The 20,008-nt window shown below is 35.5% G+C and overlaps 1 protein-coding gene across 1 annotated transcript; it reads left to right on the top strand.

Moving 5' to 3' along the window:
• Positions 1-1,797: 1,797 nt before the first annotated feature.
• On the top strand, positions 1,798-19,634 carry LOC121322652 (NACHT, LRR and PYD domains-containing protein 1b allele 2-like). Its single transcript, XM_041262841.1, has 16 exons — positions 1,798-1,968; positions 10,123-10,151; positions 12,574-12,627; positions 13,046-13,072; positions 13,386-13,421; positions 13,533-13,577; positions 13,931-13,974; positions 14,274-14,326; positions 14,425-14,642; positions 15,078-15,328; positions 16,262-16,396; positions 16,670-16,805; positions 16,994-17,047; positions 17,230-17,304; positions 17,693-17,977; positions 18,372-19,634. Exons 1-16 carry the CDS (start codon positions 1,919-1,921, stop codon positions 18,422-18,424), a joined length of 1,545 nt encoding a protein of 514 aa, XP_041118775.1. The 5' UTR covers positions 1,798-1,918; the 3' UTR covers positions 18,425-19,634.
• The last annotated feature ends 374 nt before the right edge of the window (positions 19,635-20,008 follow it).

Here is a 20,008-nt window from a genome sequence, read left to right as displayed (position 1 = left end):
CTGGTTCCCTAATTGTATCAATTCAGAAATAATATATATCCAATTATGAAATCATAACAGGCTTGTCTTGTAGTTTTATTACACTACATTACAACAGCTGTCAATATACATAACTGCTTTTAATCTCTTATTGACATAGTAATAGCCATCTCCTAGTCTTAGTACAGTGGTTATTTATTTACTGACAACACACTCTTCAGTGTAACCTTTACTAATACAATACAGATCAGTCTTATGCAGTGTGTCTACAGTCAAGATCCACTGTGTTCCGAGGTGAAAGATTACTGATCACTAATGCAACTGAAAAACACATAAATAATGAGGAAACCGATCTCTGAGATGCTTAACAGGAGTCCTAGGAGATTGTGGATTCCAAATGGAGTTTATATCTAAGTTTAACATGCCTGCAAGTAAAGAATATGGCTCAGTTTTTCCAAACCTTTCATTTACTTTCAGGGTTCAGGGAATTGAATGTTTTTGCTTGTAGTGTTTTAGACACTGATTTTCGGGGGGATAGTCTCATGGATACACTAGTGGGGTGTGGCAGTTGAGAGTGAAACACCATTATTCAAATGGACAAAACGTGCTGGACTAAACTGAGTTGTTTCAAGACACTATAATGCTGACTCGGGAAATATAATACAAGGACCTTCTGGCTGTGCAGGAAGTACAAAGTAGTAGGCCTACTGTAGAGGCAATTTTCAGCAAGGGTTTATAAGCAGTTGGAAATGTGCCCAAAAAGATTCATGGTAATCAATTACATCCTGATCAATATGCTGTTGTTCAGAAGCCAGTATTATTCCACGTGCATTGTATTTATATTAAATAAATAAACAAATAAATAAATTTCCAGGAAAATAAACCTCATTGACGTGCAACAGAGAATAGGGTAGTATGCTTGCCTTGTAGGGTGAATCATTTTGTGTCAGAAATATGATCTAGGGAGGAGCAAGACCATCTACTGGGTGTGCAAGACGACATAAACGCCCTCGATTCTAAACATGGCACAGATCAACAATTAAAAAGACAGGACAGCTATCAGAACATTGGATGCCTTCAGTGGAACTGACTTTTGAACATATTCTTTTCTTTGAATGATCGATTTTATTAGCCTTTAGATATTGAAAAGCCCTGTTTATAGATTATTATTATTTATTTATTTTTTCTTTTTATTATTATTAATTAATTGATTATGGAATGTATATGCCTCATTGTTGTTCATTGTGCAATTTTGCTTTTTTGAATATTACTGTATCTTACTATATTAAAGTAAACAAACAAACAAACAAACAAAAAAAAAAAAAACAATTCTACATATACATAACAGTTCCTCATGCTTTCTGTTCTCGACTGGAACGATATTTTATACAATGCCATGCATAGATAGTCAGTACTGAATTTATACTCTTCCTTCCTGCTTTTGTGAAAGCAAAAGACATGTTACTACCTTTTGATTAAAAAAAAAAAAAAAAAGTAACGGGTTTGGGCGGGATTTCCACTACAATACTACACCACCCAAAATGGGCCGGCTTGATATATTATCAATTTCAGTTAAATTCATTCACATATTTGGTGTTTCAATGCCCCTGAAGTACAACTGTTTTGCCACCCTGCAAGATTTCGGATTTTGCACAAGCTATTTTATATATTATTTATTGCGCCTGAAAGGACGTTCATATATATGTATATTGTGTTTGGAGAAACATTGTAATACACGCGCACAATGAGAATAAACAGGCGTTATACCGCTGACTGTGCTGAATATCTTTTGCAACGTGGGAAGTGCTCCTCTGCCGAGTGACGTTGGTTTCTGCAGGTGTGCGGTATTGCAGCAGCATGCAGTGTTTATACAGCAAGCTCCACGATTAAAACAAGAGAAAAACCAAACAAACACACGCAGAAACGAAAGTTACACAGAATGGTCGCAAACATGACCAGCTTTGAAGATATGAAACAACTTGAAGCAAGGTAAGTTTCGCAGAATACCGTATATATACACACACAATTTATATATATATTGTAAAGCTCCTAGAAAATAAAAAGGACGATCGTTATACACTGTAACGTTATACTATGAATACTTACTGGTGATGATCTATTTGCTCTGCATGTATGTAAATACCTCATTAAAGAATTATAAAACTTATGATGCGTTTTTTTTTTTTAATTTATTCCGACCTCTTTTATTTATTTGCTTAGAGAAGCGCGAATTTGAAACATATTAAAGGCGCCATGTTTCCATTGTTTGATAAGCACCACGAAAACAAATTATTACACTGTAAATTGTGCAATGTAATTAAAAATGCTATTAACTTAAAAGCAAAGCCAATAATATCTTCAATTATTAAAAACAACGTATAGATATTAGTATTATTATTTTATTCTTTGCTACGTGCTAGTCGGACATTACTAATCTATCTAGATGTAAGGCTTTGTTTAACGGTCTCAGCCGTGTTTATAGCTACACGCTGAATGTTACAGCATCGTTTCTTATCTGTTGTTACATTTGACAATGTGCAACATTTACTATCCTGTGACTCAACATTTCTAGCCCAGGCTTTGAATTAAGGATGCCCGTCAGTCTTCTGGCACAATGCGACACATTTTAAATGATTCGATTATTTCAGACAGTGCACACAAACATACATTAATGTACACAAGCGTGCCTTTGGGATAAATAAACATACTTTGTTTTTCAATAATTAGCATACATCTGAAGAATATCAACGACTTGGATGTGAGAGAGGAAGTTAGTATGCTGATATACGCAGGAATCCCAGCTGCATCTGACTATTAGTGTTGCTGTTAGTGGTGCTGTTTCAGAAAGAGATTTCCTGTTTTGTTCACACTGGGCCTGCAGCTCAAATCAAGTTTTCACTTGCAAATAAAAGCAGGTTCCAGCAGGAGCTGTAGTTTCTGTAAAGGACCCAGAGATAAAGTTACCTTAGCAACAGGGATCATGATGCAACTAGTACAATGTGTAAAGGCAAATAAAGAAGAAGAAAACAAAACAAAACAAAAAACATAACCATAAAATTGCGGTTCAAACTGTTGGTTGTGTTTTGTATAAATAACTATTTATGAAATCTAAAAATACTCTGCATTTGATAAGGAAAATAAGGGTAAAGAAAACAGTGAAAGATAATGAATCTATGATATAGAAAGCCACAAAGGTGACTTTTTTGTGTCTGTTTTCAATACCTATTATACAACTGTTCTCTGCATTTGATAAGGAAAATAAGGGTAAAGAAAACAGTGAAAGATAATGAATCTATGATATAGAAAGCCACAAAGGTGACTTTTTGTGTCTGTTTTCAATACCTATTATACAACTGTTGAATGGACTGTGCCATTTACTTCTACAGGGATACAGAATCGGAATATGTTGTGATAAACCAGATTCCATAAAGGCTAACACTATTGTATTAACCCTGTGCACAGCTCAGACTCCAGCCTCCACTGAATGAAACTGACCAACAAGCACTTTCAAAGTTACCTAATTATATCTAGATACTGTACTTAGATTTGACATTTATTCTGGTATGATGCATAAATATGAACCCCCCCCCCCCCCCCCCCCCCCCCCCCCCACACACACACACCCCCCCACCCCCCCCCCACCACACCCCCCCCCCCCCCCCACCCCCCCCCCAGGTGTTCGGTTTTTTTAGCAGGTGTTCGGTTTTTAGCAGGGGTTATTATTGCCTTGTACTGTCTGAACTCTAATTCATGCAAAGCTGTATCAAAGACCACCCTAACAGAAGGAACAGCTGTTTAAAGTGACCACTCTGAGACATCCCTATGTGTCTGTGTGTATTTCCCATGTTAAATCAGCCCCACATAAGACCAAGGTAGTTCCTTGGATGATCATATTAAGAAGACTTTACAAGATCATTTATGTTTTATTTTAGATTCAAATGTCTTCCTCAACCTAATTTTCAGTGTTTTTTTTTTTTTTTTTTGTGGACAAAATTAACAGAAATGAGTGATCCATTATCAGTTTATTCATTTTTTCGCTGTCCCCCCTGGATTTATCACAAGATGTCTGACTATTATGTGTTTCTGAATCATATATCTAACCGGAGATAGAGTTGCATCCATGTTTTTCGAGAATTGTTGTTGTTGTAATTGTATTGTATTTTGCACGCTCCAGGGCCTATTGAATGGAGTCTGGATACTGTGTTAAACCTGTTTGACTGGTTTTGTCCAGGAAAACAGAATATTAAACATAAACATTATAGTCCTAGAAAAAGATTCAGATGAGGAAATAATATAGCAAATTTCAACACACTGGCCTGTTTAATGAGGACTAGAAAATCAATGCAGCACACATTGACTTAAATATATGGGAACACCTTCTTTTCTTTCAAGTATCCTACTATTTAAGAACATGGCACCAATGTAAAGGCATGAAACTATAGTGAAAAGGATAACTAAACAAAATGCAGTTTAATTGCTATATATTTGCACGGTAAGAACAAAATATGTCTTTGCCTGCTATAACTAATTTAGCATGTTTAGTAAATTTAGTTAGTCAAGTTGTGACAGATTATGTCCCTGCCCGCAAGCTGAGGTCCTTCGACTCTGGCCTGCTTCTTATCTATTTATTCCCAAGCAAAAGTGCGCCACACTTGGAGAACGCTCGTTTAGCTTCATGGCTCCGACTCTTTGGAACTCTCTCCCAGCTTTGGTGCGTGATGCGGCCCCTGCCGTTCGTTTTAAATCAACCCTCAAGACCCATCTGTTCTCTCTTGCTTGATATCTGCTGTGTTGCTGCTACTAATTTATGTATTACAGTATGTACTTTCAACTGTATTTAATGTATTATGCTTTTTTACTGTATATCTTGTATTATGCATTTTGCTGTATTTAAAGTATTATGGATTTCTTGTTACTGCATCTTGTAAAGCGCTATGTGATGGTGGTCCACACACTATAAAAGGGGCTTTATAAAATAAAGATTGATTGATGTTATACAACAACAACAATAAATAGAATAGAAAAACCCTAAAAAGCTAAATAAAGCATACTATAAACAACTCTAACTTAACAAAATGTTGTTTAAAATAAAATAAAATAGTTACATGATTTAAAGAAGCAATTTAAGCAAAGTCCTTTTTTACATTTAATTTTTTTACTTTTGTAGACATCACTGTATGGCTGATCCCATTTTTCAACATGGCAGTTGTACATTCTAGTAGAATAATAATGCCTAAGTATTTACAAAGTACTAGATTTGTAATTACTGTACTGGTAATTAAAGGGAAGAGCTACACTATGTTTTATAGTTTATTACTTTGTCAGAGGTCACCCTAGCTTTTCTGTTCATGGGTTTCTGAAAAGGCCCAAAATTCTGCGTCCCATCCATCAAATGTACATTTCAACACAAAGGCTAAGAAACTCCAGGGATGTGCATTTTGGTGCATTCTTATGATCATACAAACCCTATGGCATGTAATATGTCTGTGTATAGATATACATATAAACACAGACACACTTTCTTCTTTGTTAAATATACTAAGAGTAGACCATTCACATGACAACGAGATGGGATTGTAAACACTGTTTGCTGCCTTCATCTACCTTACATGTGTTTTAATGTTTTTCAGATTTACAATAACAGTAACAGCATCGCCGTGTCTTGTAAGCGAAGATTCTTGAAAAATTACATATGTGCGTATATGTTTTTGTTTGTTTTGTTTTGTGCCCAGCAGCTCTTTCACACACAGTACATCTTGCCGTCTCGATAAGCAAACCACGGATACTTCATCTCCCATTCAAAATTATAAGAACGTATTTTTTGTTTGCGTTTTTGTACATTACTACTGCTTGCAACTGCTTCGGTCACTGTAGAACTCAGTCAGAGTAGATGGCTGAGATGCAGATGAGCAATCTTCTTCATGAGAATCCCCTGAAGATGCTGACTGCTTAGCAAAAAAGTCTTCAAATTGACAACTGACTTGCTATCAGTGTACACGCTGCACTATATATTAATTTTTATGCTTAAAAATCTGTAAGGGCATCCCTGTTAAACTAGTGCAGAAAATAACTGAAGCACAACGTTAAATTAGGCGACTGCAAAGGTGAAATGTGACTTAAAAGTAGGATCAGGGATGAACAATTCACATAATTTGTCAGCCCTGTTTGAATTTAGCAATATGGAGCATAACACATTATTTTAAAATTTAAAGCTAGGAACAGTAACCAAACTATTCTAATAGCATTAGTGTGTGTACACATTACGCCCGACGAAACATGAAACGGTACTTCAGTGTGGATGCTAAAGTTTGGGCTGGATTAATTAAAATGTTTTAGAATCCGGTTCTCGTGATCGGTTATGTAGTGTGGACAGGGCCTAAAAGTACATATTCTTAATATTACTATGAAATAAAAGCCACATATGAGGCTTATTGCTGCCACCTACAGGACTGGAGTTTACCTTAATCAATCCTGTTATATTGCAGAACAGTTTTTTTTTGTTGTTTGTTTGCTTTTTTAAAACAATCAAGTATTTTACGGTCATTTTGCTGCAGTGTAATAAATTACCATGAATATGCATGTCTGCGTCCCTTTCCACCATGTGCTCCAGTGAACACAAGAAAAAATATTTTTCCTTCCAATGGATTTATTTTGCATCTGGGAACCAAAAATGTGCGTTAACGCACCCTCTGCCATGCAGTGCCTGTTTTACAATAACACAGTCTTGCTCATGTCTACATGCTTGTGCTCAGCTCATTTTGTTTACTGAAGGCTTTGCATAGGTTTCTTTAAACATATGCTACATTTTCTGTTCAAAGTTCTGCAAGTTAAGAGTTTTACAAATAACTGAAACCTTGAATGCGTGTCTGTCATGATTTTCTGACTGATAGGTACATTAAAAAAAAAAAGTGTACATATTACATTTAGCAGTGCTCAAGAGAAGAAAAGAAACTTGGGGTTGTGCAGGTTTATTATTGCACTGTATGACTGGTATACAATCCTCATTGAAGTTATACAGCACAACCGAACGTGGGCCAAGGAAGACTTTAATAGAAAGATTTTAATTGGTTTACAGGGAGCTATTGCTGGCACAGTAGTGACTTGACCACCACTTTGATTTAGCTTCTAGATACAGCATGTTTTCTGTTGATCACAGTCACACAGGCGACCCTTTCTCTATATAAGAGCAGAGATCGATAACTATGGACAATGGGAAAAAACTACAATATGTAGTACATGTAAAATGCATGCAATCTTTACCGCAGCAGCAGTCATGGTGTATATAATTTGAAGCACTGACAATAACCTGAGAGTGTATTGATGCAATATTAAACTAAGTTACGAAACCCTCAGATGGCTATCAGTAAGCAATAAGGCATGACAGGGTGTGGGATATACTCTGATATATGCCCCGGGTGTGTTATAAGTCACGAGGAGACGCCAAATGGCTTTAACCGCTCGGGCGTGTGGATATTAGAGTATATCCCACACCCTGAAGTGCCTTATTGCGCTTATAAAATGGATCAACCAACATTACAAAAGCCCCCCCCCCCCCCCCCCCCCCCCCCCCCCCCCCAACAAAATGTAAAAACATGTTTTAATTAACATAAAAAGTATTTTTTTATTCAATATCCTTCCACCTTTGCCTGAACTTAGAAAAAAAATCCCTAAAACATAAAAAAATAAATAAATAAAAAAAATGCATTAATTAAAAAATAATTTCAGATGTTGAATTGAACATTGCCATTGAAAGTACAGTTTTGATTCGTTACACGTCTTGTACTTCATGGTTTATTTATTACATTTTAAAGTAAAATATTACTGTCCGTTTTCATCATGACACAGCACAAATGAGTCTGCCTTTAAATCAGGCAGCACAAATAAGACTAACATTAAATCACGCAGAACCTTCCTCACAAGACCTGCAATAGTATCGGGAGAGTGATTTTTTTTTTTTTTTTTTTAAATCATCATTTGTTATCCGGGTTAGTAACAGGGTGTATCCATAACAGATTTGTGCTGCAGCTTCACAGTGGCGAGAAAGACGTTATTTGCATGGAATACCCAGTGACTTATCAAACTGACTTTGCAATTTACAGCTTGGTAACGTGGAGAAATACTGGGCCAGTGTTAAGAAACAATTTAAAACAATGCAGGGCACAGCAGAAGACATGATACCACCATACCTGGACACATTTAAATGGTGTGGCAGGAACTCGAGATGAATTTATAAATGTTCAGCATCAGATCACACAGCTGCGCAGGGGTGTGGGTCCGGTGGCCCCAGGCAGACCGAAGAACGGACAGCGGGAGCAACGGCAACAAAACATATTTTAACCCAAAGTCTCTTTTAAGAGGGACCCAAATCTTTTGCGAAAAGCTGAAAGTTTAAGAGATATTTTTTTAACTATTTATTTTCAAAATGGGATAGGGAAACGCCGTAGTTCAGGGAGAAGGAACAGAGCGATCAGAATGGCGAGTTTTGCATTTATTTGAATACTTTTGATTTTTTTTTTCTCACAACTTTAATTAATCATTTGTGTCCAGTTCAGATTCATTCACTATCTAATGTACACTTAGATTTCCAAAAAGTTCAACTTTTACATAAATCTCGTCGGTCATGTTTATTGCGATAAATTCCAGTATGTCTGCTGTTTTTGTTTTTAAATTCTAGGTGTATGGATATCTGCCAGTGATTTGCCTGTTTTTGAAAAAAGTGCCGACCCGTGGTGATATGCTGTAATATCAACACCCCTATGTGACCTGTTTTGACCAATCAGGATAGAGTATTTAAAATACCCATTTTATAAATTCATTAAACAGGAGAATATATCTTTGTCAAATTGTGCAGATGCTTATCCTCCAGAATTATTTGAAGAGTTGCCTATTTATGGACAATTTGGTCAGTTTAAAAAGCTTGTGAGTTGAACATGATTTACTTGAAAACATGCCTTTTTCTTTTAACTGAGCCCTGTATGCACTGGTTTACAGTAAATCACATGAGCTGTATATGACTGTTAGGATTGAATCACTTCAGTTTAACTGCATTGTGGTGAGCACTGTTTCTATGGTGGATACCTTTACATTACATTTGAGCAAGTAATAAAATACTAATGACACTGAAGTTAAAATAAACTTTCCCGGTCTTCATGGTTTTCAAGCCCTTTATGCATAAACCACATTATGTTTCCTTTGTATTTAATTTAAGGTCTGTCAACTTGAGTGATTTATCATAATCAGAATCTGGTATTCATTGCGGTTTGTCAGTCTCTCTATTCTTTACATTTTGTAGAGTGAAAGCTGGATATGTTTTTGCACATACACGTAAAGTAATGAAAACTTCCCCATGTACCTTCCTTGCAATTCAGATAACTCAGAGCAGCACCACTGGCCACCTGCCAGCCTGGGAAGGTTCAGTCTATGGTTTAGTGGTGATGTGTGTGGCTTACACATAGAAACAGGTCACTTTAACACCCACTAGTTGATGCAGGGCTTTTGGGAGGTGGAATTAAACCCCTTGCCCTAATAATATTGTGTCCTGAAAATGAATTGCATTTCATTTGAAACTGTTTGAGTATTTAAAACATAAAGCAAGAAACAATTTACGGTACTCGTGTCCCTTCTGGGCTAAGTGTTGTTACTGGAGAAAAAGGACAAGACTGGATAGCTTTTCACATCCTATTCTTCATTGTGGGCCAGTCTGTGATAATGTTTACCAGAGTGATTGCTCGCAGGAAGCAAGCAAATGTTGCAGACGGGAAGAAAATGCTGTTGTTTATGGATGCATATCAAATTCGAATTGAATGAATTTCCACACATCTGCAGGGAACTGTTCCTTTGCTGATATGGGCCACAGGTGTTGTAAACTCCATCTCAACCACGTTTCCACTGGTGGGGTAGAATTCTGCAGTGTTTACAGCTAAAGTCACAGGAGAGTGCATGCAGGATAACATACTTAACCTTTGTGAAATATTCTTTCGTAGATGATTTGTGTTCCCAAAGGCAAAAACATTGCCATATCGCCTGCATTTTCAGTTGCTTACCCCATTGTCTCTTCCCATACTTCACTGTGATTATTTGCATATAGATGCACATTGAGTCACTTTCAATTGCAAAACTTTTTTTTTTTGTTTTTTTTTTTAGTGGCGCCGTCTCACCATCGGAGCAAAAAGGTAAGATTAACAGAAGTAGTTCTGTGCCAAAACACAGAGAGGGAGTTTGATTATATGTACAAACACTGTGTTTACTTGTCTGATAGGGTCAAATAATGTCTTGAATATTGTTATCTTGTGATAAAAAAATATATATTCTAACACAATGCAGTTATATTATCACAGGATAATGAATAAAAAGTCTCTTAGGCAAAGCCCCTCAAAATGTATACTCTTCTTCACAATATTATTATAGTTAAATATTCATTCATTAGCAAGTCAGAAGTTACCTGTGGAGTCTATTGCCGAACTGCTCCTGGTACTTTAAATTGAAATCCATGAAGTCCACTAGATGTCAGTGTGTGAACATTCTTTTTTTCATGTTCACGGTTCTCATACACACAGTACCAAAAACAGAGAAGGGCAGTTTATTTTATGAAATATTCAGAAAATACATTTCTTGACATGTGCAAGTACATTCCACACAACAAAAATCTCCCAATAAAAAAAAAAAAAACATGGTTAGGCTTTCAAGGAATGACTAAAGTACAATTATAAAATGAATTGTATGACCACACTTACATACAATGTAATACGTTTTTCTGGAAAAAAACAAACAAACAAAAAAAAAACCTAAAATAAAATATTCCTTAATAAATGGGACTCCAAACCAAAACTTCCCCTCCTCTGAACCACTTCCCAGCTGACATAACAAGAGCAGCTCTTTCTGATTCAAATTAGCATCAGTATGGCATGCCCATGCTGCATAGGAGATATTGCACAGAACAGCGTTGCTCTGAATGTACAGGAGGTGTCTTCTGCACTACAGAAACTAAAAGTGAACCTGTGCGGTTAGAAGAAACCAAAAGAAAAGAGTGAGTAATGAGGGAGTCCTTAGAAAGCAGAAATAGAAATCCACATCTGAAATGTGGACAGTGGTTTTCCTTGAATTATACTTGTTTTTCAGTAAGTACATATTGTACTGGTGGCAGTGTAATCATTTTACTGGCAGTCTCCTCCTACATGCCTTTTCAATATCTTTCAGACAGTTTCCACCAAATACGTAGGTAACCACACTTCTATATTTGGGAATTACTGTCATTAAACCATACTGTCCAGGTCAGGGTCACTTAGAACTTATAACATTGGCAACACATGTCAATATAAAGGTGATTTTAGCTGGTATTTGAAGAGTATCACTGACTGACATTGGATTTTCTAGTTGACCTTTTAAGTTATTGTTGCTTGCTTCTTGGAGCTGGATTCCAGTGATTTTCATACTTGTGTAAATATCAATTTTTAAGACATCATCAAGTTCCGTTCATTAAGAACAATATCACCTGTATCAACTTCCATCAGGGAGAGAAGTCCTAGATGTATTTTGCATAACGAGTTAATCAGTTGTAACAAAATAATTAATGACCTGATCACAGTTATATTCCCACCTGCAATCTCTACACAAAAAACGGACTCCCCCTTAACCAAGTGCCTTTAATAAAGAAATTGCCAAATGGCTTAATGATACAAAGAATCAATTAAAGAACCAGACCATTGCTATAGGGACACTTAAAACACTTAACAAGATAAATATGAGAACTGATAATTGGGATAATAACTGGGATAATTAATAATAAATTATGTATGGAAGGCAGAATATATGAAGATTTCAATAACTTTCAACATTTACCGGGAAACAGGGTAACAAAATTACATTTGTGGCTTCAACATATAAATGCTTAATAAGCTTTCAGTTAAACTGATAACCTAGCCTGGTTTTCTGCCATCCAATTAAGTATACCAGGTAGCAAACTTATTATGCTGCACAAGTGTAGCAATTATTATTATTCTTTTCCATAATTGCCTGGATTGGTTATATACCTTTGTTCTGGTCAAATAGCTTTTTCTGTTGTTGTTTCATTGGGTTTCAACTAACGCCTCAGGACAGAAGACCCAGTTTATTTTCTTTATTATGCCCTGTGCATGGACAGTTTAAGCCAGGGGACATTTTTTGTTGACATTTTGGTATTTTTACAGAGAATCTGCCCATTTGTCGATCAAGTACTTAATTTAGACTGTCTTTATTTTTGGGCTAATTGATAAGATTTATTGTTCTGTAGTCGTATTGCTCTACCAGTTTTATTGTAATCCAGTATTTCTATTATTTGTGGTTTGTTTTATTGCCTCAGTGCATATTTATTGTAAGGATTATTGTCCTACGCCACATTTATTTCTTGGATCTGGCACTCGGCTGACCAGCCTTTTAATATAGATGGCTTAATGTGGGTGGGAATATAATTGTGATCAGGTAATTCAAATTATTTTGATTGACTTCTAGAGTTGAGTTTGTTACTCAGTCATGCTATGGTCATCCATTTGCAGTAAAGTGTTACGGTATAGACATTTAACAGCCAACATTACAACCCATTGATTTCTTTCTCCGTAGACCACATAGGGAGTGAAGCTTCCACAGAAGAGAGCTCAGAAAGTGAAGATTCTGGTAAGGGCATACATACATTTAAATGTTATGCCAAAGCCTTGTACATCTTATGTTCCAATCTGAACTCTGCACTCCCATGATACCTCTTTCCAAAGCTTCCTGCAGTCTGCTTAACTGCTGGTAGCTTAGGTAATTATTATTTCCTGAGACTTTGTTGCCTTATAAAGGATCAGAGATACTAGACCTGTGCCTGCTGTTAAGTCATATTTAAAAACCTGTTTGCTTGAACAGGATTTTTTTTTAATAATCTGTATCTTTTTTGTTAGGTCCTTGTACTTTGAGCTCTGTAATGGTTTTGCTATGAAGAGGACTATGTAGAATTAATGATCTTGTAATTGTTATGAAATGTTTTAGGAGGCAAATCTATTTCTTTTTTAATTAGGTATTTATAATACACCATTTTTATATCATTATACAGATGAAAGTGTAGCTGAGAATGAATTGGGTAAATAACATTTTTTTTTATTTGTTATGCCTTTCTGAAATTCTAAAAATGTTTTTGATATCCTGTAAAGCCACTGCTTGAATTTCTTTTTCCCAGTGGTCCCAACTTATTTTTGTTGTTTGCAAATTTCACACAGTAACCAAATATTTCAAATGAATTTTCCTGAACTCAATAATGCTGACGATGTATACAACATGTATAGAACATTTAAATTCTTAACACTCATTTAATGTCAAATGATAAGAGATAGAGTGAATCCCTGCTCACTACACACTAGAAGAAGTGCATAACATACTGCAGTTTCTTTTAATAGAAAAAGAAGAAACAAACGAGGGAAGTTTGAACTCTGGTAAGAAACCCTTATACAAATAAAATCATACCCTTGAACACACAATTTAACTTTATAGAGCTGAAATGTGATCATTTAAGGAACAACTTGTGGCAATATTTTGTTTTGCAGAGCACAGTGCAGATGGAGAAACTGAGTTATCTACTCTGAAATCAGGTACATATATAACACTGGTTTCAGACCAGTGTGTCTGTCTACTAGGGTTAGCATATTTATTCACAGACATTGCATACATGTACGTCTTTTCAAATACGCATTTTTCATACTGGATACACATTTTAAGGTGTGCAATAGTGTAAGTATATACACACTATCTAGATCAGGTTATAAACGACCATATAGAACATTACTAATATATATCTATCTGTCTATCTATCTATCTATCTATCTATCTATATATATATATATATATATATATATATATATATATATATATATATATATATATATATATATATATATATATATATACTGTACTGTAAATAATGTATGCACTCTTTCTTTTGCAGACTTTTATATTAAGCCTATCTGTGAAAAATGCAAGACCAGGCAGGTAATATATTTACCATGATCAAATCTGCTTACCAAGGTGAATTATTTCTTCACTTTAACACAGTTCTATCAATATTCAGCACATTATTGTGGAACTAATGTAACAAAGACGCCACTACAGTCTTTACCCAGTGCTGAGTTCTTTCTCATTCCCAGACAGCTAAAATTGTATGTTTGATAACAATTATTAGTTATGACAATTTAAAAAAAGGGTAGTATTGTGTAATTAAAAAAATAAAAAACATGCATATTTAAGAAAGGATGAGTGTAATTGGGCGTTTTTTATGATAAATTCCTCAGAATCAATCCTACGAACAAGTAACTCCAAGAAAATTATCAAAGGGACGATTACTGTGAGTACAGATGCATGACTTCTTGGCATTCAATCAGTATTACCAATAATGCAAAACTTCAGATCGATTTCAGTTTTCCTTTCTGTTTCTTACTTTAGCTTAACACTGGATAACGAAGGCTCCTACCAGTGTTTAGTCACGGGTTTGATGTTCGAAGTTTCGGAGAAGGTTAAAATCACGTATGCAATACTGTCCTGGAGCAAGTATGGAACGTATTTGAAAGAACCATGGAAGTTAGTTGGTCCAATATTTGACGTGAATTGTGACCCCACCATTCTCAAAGCCATCCACTTTCCCCATTCACTCTGCTTGGGTGGTAAGGACATTTGATACACTTTTTATGATGGCCCTGGTGTTGTGCTTTCTTTTGAAACCAATAGGAAATGTACTCCTAGTTCTAACAGTGTCTGGATATCCTGATTAGTGTCCCACCTTAAATAAAGAAGCAGTCTAAACTATGACTAGCATTCAGAACTAGACATTAAATCTTTTAATATAATCGAGATGGTACGTTATACAATGTTAAACTATACTTGTTGAAAGTGTGCGTTATAAAATAATGTCATTTTCTTCTGCCATGCGTTTTTTTTTTTTTGTAATTTAACTATGGGAGGCCTTAACTACCACATGGAGAGTATGTTGTTTATTATAGATCTATTCATTGTGCTTGTCACCTTTCTACTATTTTATCATCAGTGCTCTGTTGTGATTGATTTGTTGATATGGTGATCACAGGTCTTTTTTTTTACAGATCATGAAAGTGACATGAAGTTTGGAGTTCTGCACATTAAGGACAATGCCTCCGTAATAGAATCATCCTCTGATCACTCTGCTTCCCATATTAAATGGAATGTCACTTCTCTGTCACCTGTGGGTCCCATTGTTCAGACATCACAACACATAGAACATCATGGCGTGGTTCTTCTATACAAAGTGTTAGACAGTCATCCCTCGGCATCGTTTCGTGTATATTTAGCTACAAACAACAACTCGGATATCAAGGTAAGCAAAGATCAATATCATACGTTGAAAAGTTGTTTTTCAATCTTTTTTGTCACATTCTCAAGCCAATACTGTGTTGTGTTCAGTAAAAACAAATTATTTGCCATCGCTGAAAAGATTAAGCTGTATAAGTTTACTGGAACCCAGATCAAACCAAAAAAACTTTCCAGCTAAACTTTAAATCCTTGTGACATTGTCATATATAAACTCTTCATAATACAACCAGACGGTTCTTGTAAAACGTCAAATAACTTGTGCAGAAAAAGTATAACTCGGTAAGATCCTGATCAAATGGTTGTCTACATCTGTTCAAAACACTACCGTACAGCAATATGTATATATGTACACCTGTCTCCAGTATATCCCCAGGCAGGGATCGGTCTCTTGGAGGATTAACCTCCTTGGTCATTGAAATCATAGCAGACATGCTTTCACCTTGTGTCATATCTACAAGAGAAGAACATGCAGTTTTAAAGGCTATCAGTGGTTTTGGTTCTTTCCTGTTTACAGTTACAGTAAAAGCTCACAATGGGAAGTTTGTGACCACAGAGAAAATGCAGTGCCTAAAAATGATACTTCATAGAACCTCAAGTTTTATTAATGACAGCATTTGGGAACATTAACATTTACAAATATACATATTCAGTACAGACAGCCACTGTGGTCATCATTGCTGAAAACGAGTGCTGAATTCAAGGTGTGTCTGGGACAGTCTTGCTCCAGAAAATCAAGTAGAATTAATTCATTTGAATAGTCTGTGGGTGAGCATATGTTCTTCAATAAGCAGAATTTCGTTTCAGAAAAAAAAAGCTAATTACAATTCTGCAGTGAATAATAACTTGCTGTTAAATGGCCTACAAGCCCAATGCATTAAATGTCTGAGTTGTACATATAAAAAGTTTCTTAGTTTAATCCTTTTGTTTTGCCTTTTAGGATATATCTAAAGATGTCAAGCAGGCAAATAAAGCATACATCAAAATTGATAAGCCTCCTATCTGTCAGAAACTGCTGCTGGAAAAAAAGAAATACAGACTAATCAGTGAGCCAGAAGCCGACGTAACACCCGAGGTGTGGTTTTCACAGCATATCAGAAACACAACTTTCCTTTATTTATCTGGGTCATTGCAATTCAGAGGATCAAACACTATCACATTTTTTTTGCATTTGTTATTCAATTAATGTATTTATATGTTTCATTAAAACCTATGTCTGTTTGTTTTCTGTTTTAATCTTTTTTTTTCTGCAAAGCCTGATTTTATTGTTAGTTTAATTGCCAGTAAATGAATTACAGTATTAGAATGCAGCAGCCACTCGCTTACGTTCCAGTTTTTGTCTTTGCAGGAAATACAGTTCACATTAGATGCAGTCAGATTTAAAGGCTACTTTGAGGTTTATTTTGAACAGCCAGTCCTGTTTAAACTGTCACTGGTTGAAGCTGACTCCGGTCTCGCTGTCTGGACTACAACACTACGAGAATGTATGTTTAATTTTATTTATTTAAAGACTAAAGTAGACAAACTGTGTGGCTAGTGTTTTCTTCAGGATACACAAAACATGTGTCTGATTGACTTAGTATTTTACTGAGTGTTTTTGAAGTTATGGCTGATGTATGTAAATCTCATTTGAGTTGTTTTAAATTTTGTAACTATGCTTTATTCCTGACAGGTGATTGGAATACAAGCAATTTTAAGGAAACAGCTATCAAGACCGCAGCAAATGGTGAGTCTGTTTTAAAAAGATAATTGTAGAACTGTTATAATAGAAAGTGCAAAAGTGAGTTTTCTAAAATTAAAAAAAACATTTTACAGGATAATATTAACAATAAAAAACTAATCGACATTTTAATGACAAAGATTTGAAACGGTTTGAGATCTGAAATGTAAATCTCTGATTTTGCACAGGGATTAAGAGAAAGCGATCAATCAGCAGTTCTGAGGAAAACAACAATAAGAAATTCAAACGTGCTGACACAACAGGTATTGTTGCTTTTTGTCTCGACTGGGCTGTTTTGCAATTCAAGTATGGTTTATTTTAAAGGATTAAACATAGTGTTCACCTCTGATAATGGGAATCAGATTCAGAATTGTCCACTCACTTTAATTGTTGATAGACCCAGAATGGATATTTGAGGTTAGGGTGTCTACAGCAATGATGTACTGATTGCATGATTCTCCATACCATGATATATAAGGGGGATTGCACCCTATATAGTGGGATAAGAGGACTCTGCTTTGGACAATATGGAAAAATGTGTGCATTGAGTAGCAGGTTATTTGGGATTGTGCCTAAACAAATGATCAGAGTGAAAATAGGGCTGGAATCTTCTTTATCTGAAACACCTTTTAATCGTGTATTTTGTTCCAGATGGATCAAGGTCCAGCAAGAACCTGTGTATTACTGAGCAACAGCTTATGAGAATTGCAAAGGTTTTTGGTAAAGAGTGGAAACAGCTTGGCATCAGCTATCTGAATATCTCAAAGAACGATATCGATCAGATTCAAGAAGAAGACAAAGACGACCTAGCGATGCAAAAATTTAACATGCTTCTGGAATGGAAAAAGAAGGCAAAGGACAATGCAACGATAAAAGACCTCTACAATAGCCTTCATGATCCAGATGTTCCATATGTGGTAAAGAAGCTCCTTCAAGGTACAATGCTTCAAACATGTAGTGTTCTGGTAGCTAGTGTTTTTGTCATGTTTTTGATTAAAAAATACATTTACTTGAGGATTCTGAGATTAATACATTGGCTAGAATAATGAACTTTTTTTCACAGGTTTTTGTAAGAGTTAAATATCAGTTTGGTCATCGATAAAATACCTATTAATAGTACTTCAGCTAATAATTATACATGCAGAAAATCTTTGCCAGACAGATTTTACAGTATTATATCATTCACAATGAGAACTTGTAGCATTGTACCATCATGGTTGCAGATCTTTACTGTTTGAAGACAGATACATACATGGTGTCTGTTTAGAGAGCTGAAGGCACAGCAGGCATTTTCAGCATGTTTAGTAACTACATTTAACATATTTTACAGACATGATGAATGAAATGGAAGTGGAGCCACTAACATTCACAGGGGCGTTATGAACACGTTATGAAGAGTCAAGCTGAACTTATTGTATTCATTTTGATTGGAAATGTGAAGAACTGTTTTCATACACTTTACTGGAACTTTTCTTGTCGGTTTTTATTCAGGTTAGGCATAGTTGTCTTCTTGCAGTATATACTTTACACTAGCTCCTAAAGGGATCTGCTAATATTTGGTGCTTAAATAATGCAGTGTAGTAGCGTAAGCATGAAATGCACCAGGACTGCCAGTAAGAGAACCACTGTGACCTGTGAGCTATCCCCATAGAAGCGAAAACATCCATCTGACAAAAACATTGCTTCTTGATGGCAAAAACCAATATCTTGGACTGAAGTTAAGAATTTGCTATTTTCCAAGTGGAGGATCTACAGAAGAGGGTACAGAAAGTATTTTGGTAAATAGTCAAAAAATGGGATAGTAACACTGACAATCAAACAACTGATTTCAGCAAAGGTTTGTTTGCCATTTCTTGTTAATGGTGTTCTAGCCACAAAGTGGCTCCATTTGTATCGATGTACTGCAGTATGTTTAATTATTTTCAGGTATCATACAAACTGTATGCAGCTTTGCGAAGAACAAAGCTATTAGCATAGAGGAATACTGGATATTGTCTTTATGTAGGTAACAATATATATAGTTTGCAAAATAATGATGTACTGTATTTCAATAAGGTGGCTTTCTCCTCCTCCACCCCAAACCCCATGATCACCAGTAGCAAGTCCATTCCTGGAATGAAACTCTCCTGTGGCATATGGGGAGGTTCATTCTTCTTACAAAGCTCAAATGAGTGTGAGATTTTGATGTTGGGTAGACAGTTCATTAAATAGAGGTGTGGCTGTTGGACAAGCCAAGGTCATATGCCGATGGTGTTAGCTGAGTAACCACTATGCTGCTGCTTCAACTTTACCTACATGCTCATTGAAAAAAAAATAAACTGCCACTGTAGGGTTATGAGCTAATACAGCTAAACATTTTTGTTCTTAGTCAGATATAATGGCTACAGTTGGTGTGGATACCACTGTGTGTGTCCTATCTGTGGGGTCAAGGGCTCGTTTTAAAATACTAAGCAAAGGATTGACACGCCTATAGACCTTCCTAGTTCACCTCCATCCAGTTTTGGCCCTATAGAGTGAACCTGACCAACTCCAGACAGGGAAACGGTATACTGTGTTCTTAATCATGATTCAATGAATCGATTTATGGATGACATTCTTCCTTGTTGATAATAAACAATTCTGTATGAAACTGTTTTCGTTATTCTTGCTTACTGTCTAAAACAGTTAATTGGCACTTAAACCTGTTTTATATATATATATATATATATATATATATATATATATATATATATATATATATATATATATATATATAAACTGGAAATTAATTTCCTGTCAGTTTTAATGTCTGTAAATTTTATATTGCACCTTGTGGAGATATTTTTGCACAGATAAAAGTATTCTTTTTAAATGAACCCTCTTGCTGTTTAAAATAACTCACCTAATTCGACATAAACACATCAAATATTAAAACAACATATTCCCAGTAACTGTTTCATTACATATTGTTAATTCAAAATCTTTCAA

The sequence above is a fragment of the Polyodon spathula genome, chromosome 11 (assembly GCF_017654505.1).
Source record: "Polyodon spathula isolate WHYD16114869_AA chromosome 11, ASM1765450v1, whole genome shotgun sequence".
Classification (NCBI taxonomy): Eukaryota; Metazoa; Chordata; class Actinopteri; order Acipenseriformes; family Polyodontidae; genus Polyodon; species Polyodon spathula.
Note: the sequence above shows the minus strand (reverse complement) of the source record. Positions and strands in the feature narration are given on the sequence as shown.

Excerpts from the sequence above, each read along its gene's own strand:
- LOC121322652 (XM_041262841.1), top strand. The coding sequence starts at position 1,919 with ATGGTCGCAAACATGACCAGCTTTGAAGATATGAAACAACTTGAAGCA. Across the intron at positions 13,422-13,532 it reads CGAGGGAAGTTTGAACTCTG|AGCACAGTGCAGATGGAGAA; the intron begins GTAAGAAACCCT and ends TTTGTTTTGCAG. Across the intron at positions 17,305-17,692 it reads CAAACGTGCTGACACAACAG|ATGGATCAAGGTCCAGCAAG; the intron begins GTATTGTTGCTT and ends ATTTTGTTCCAG.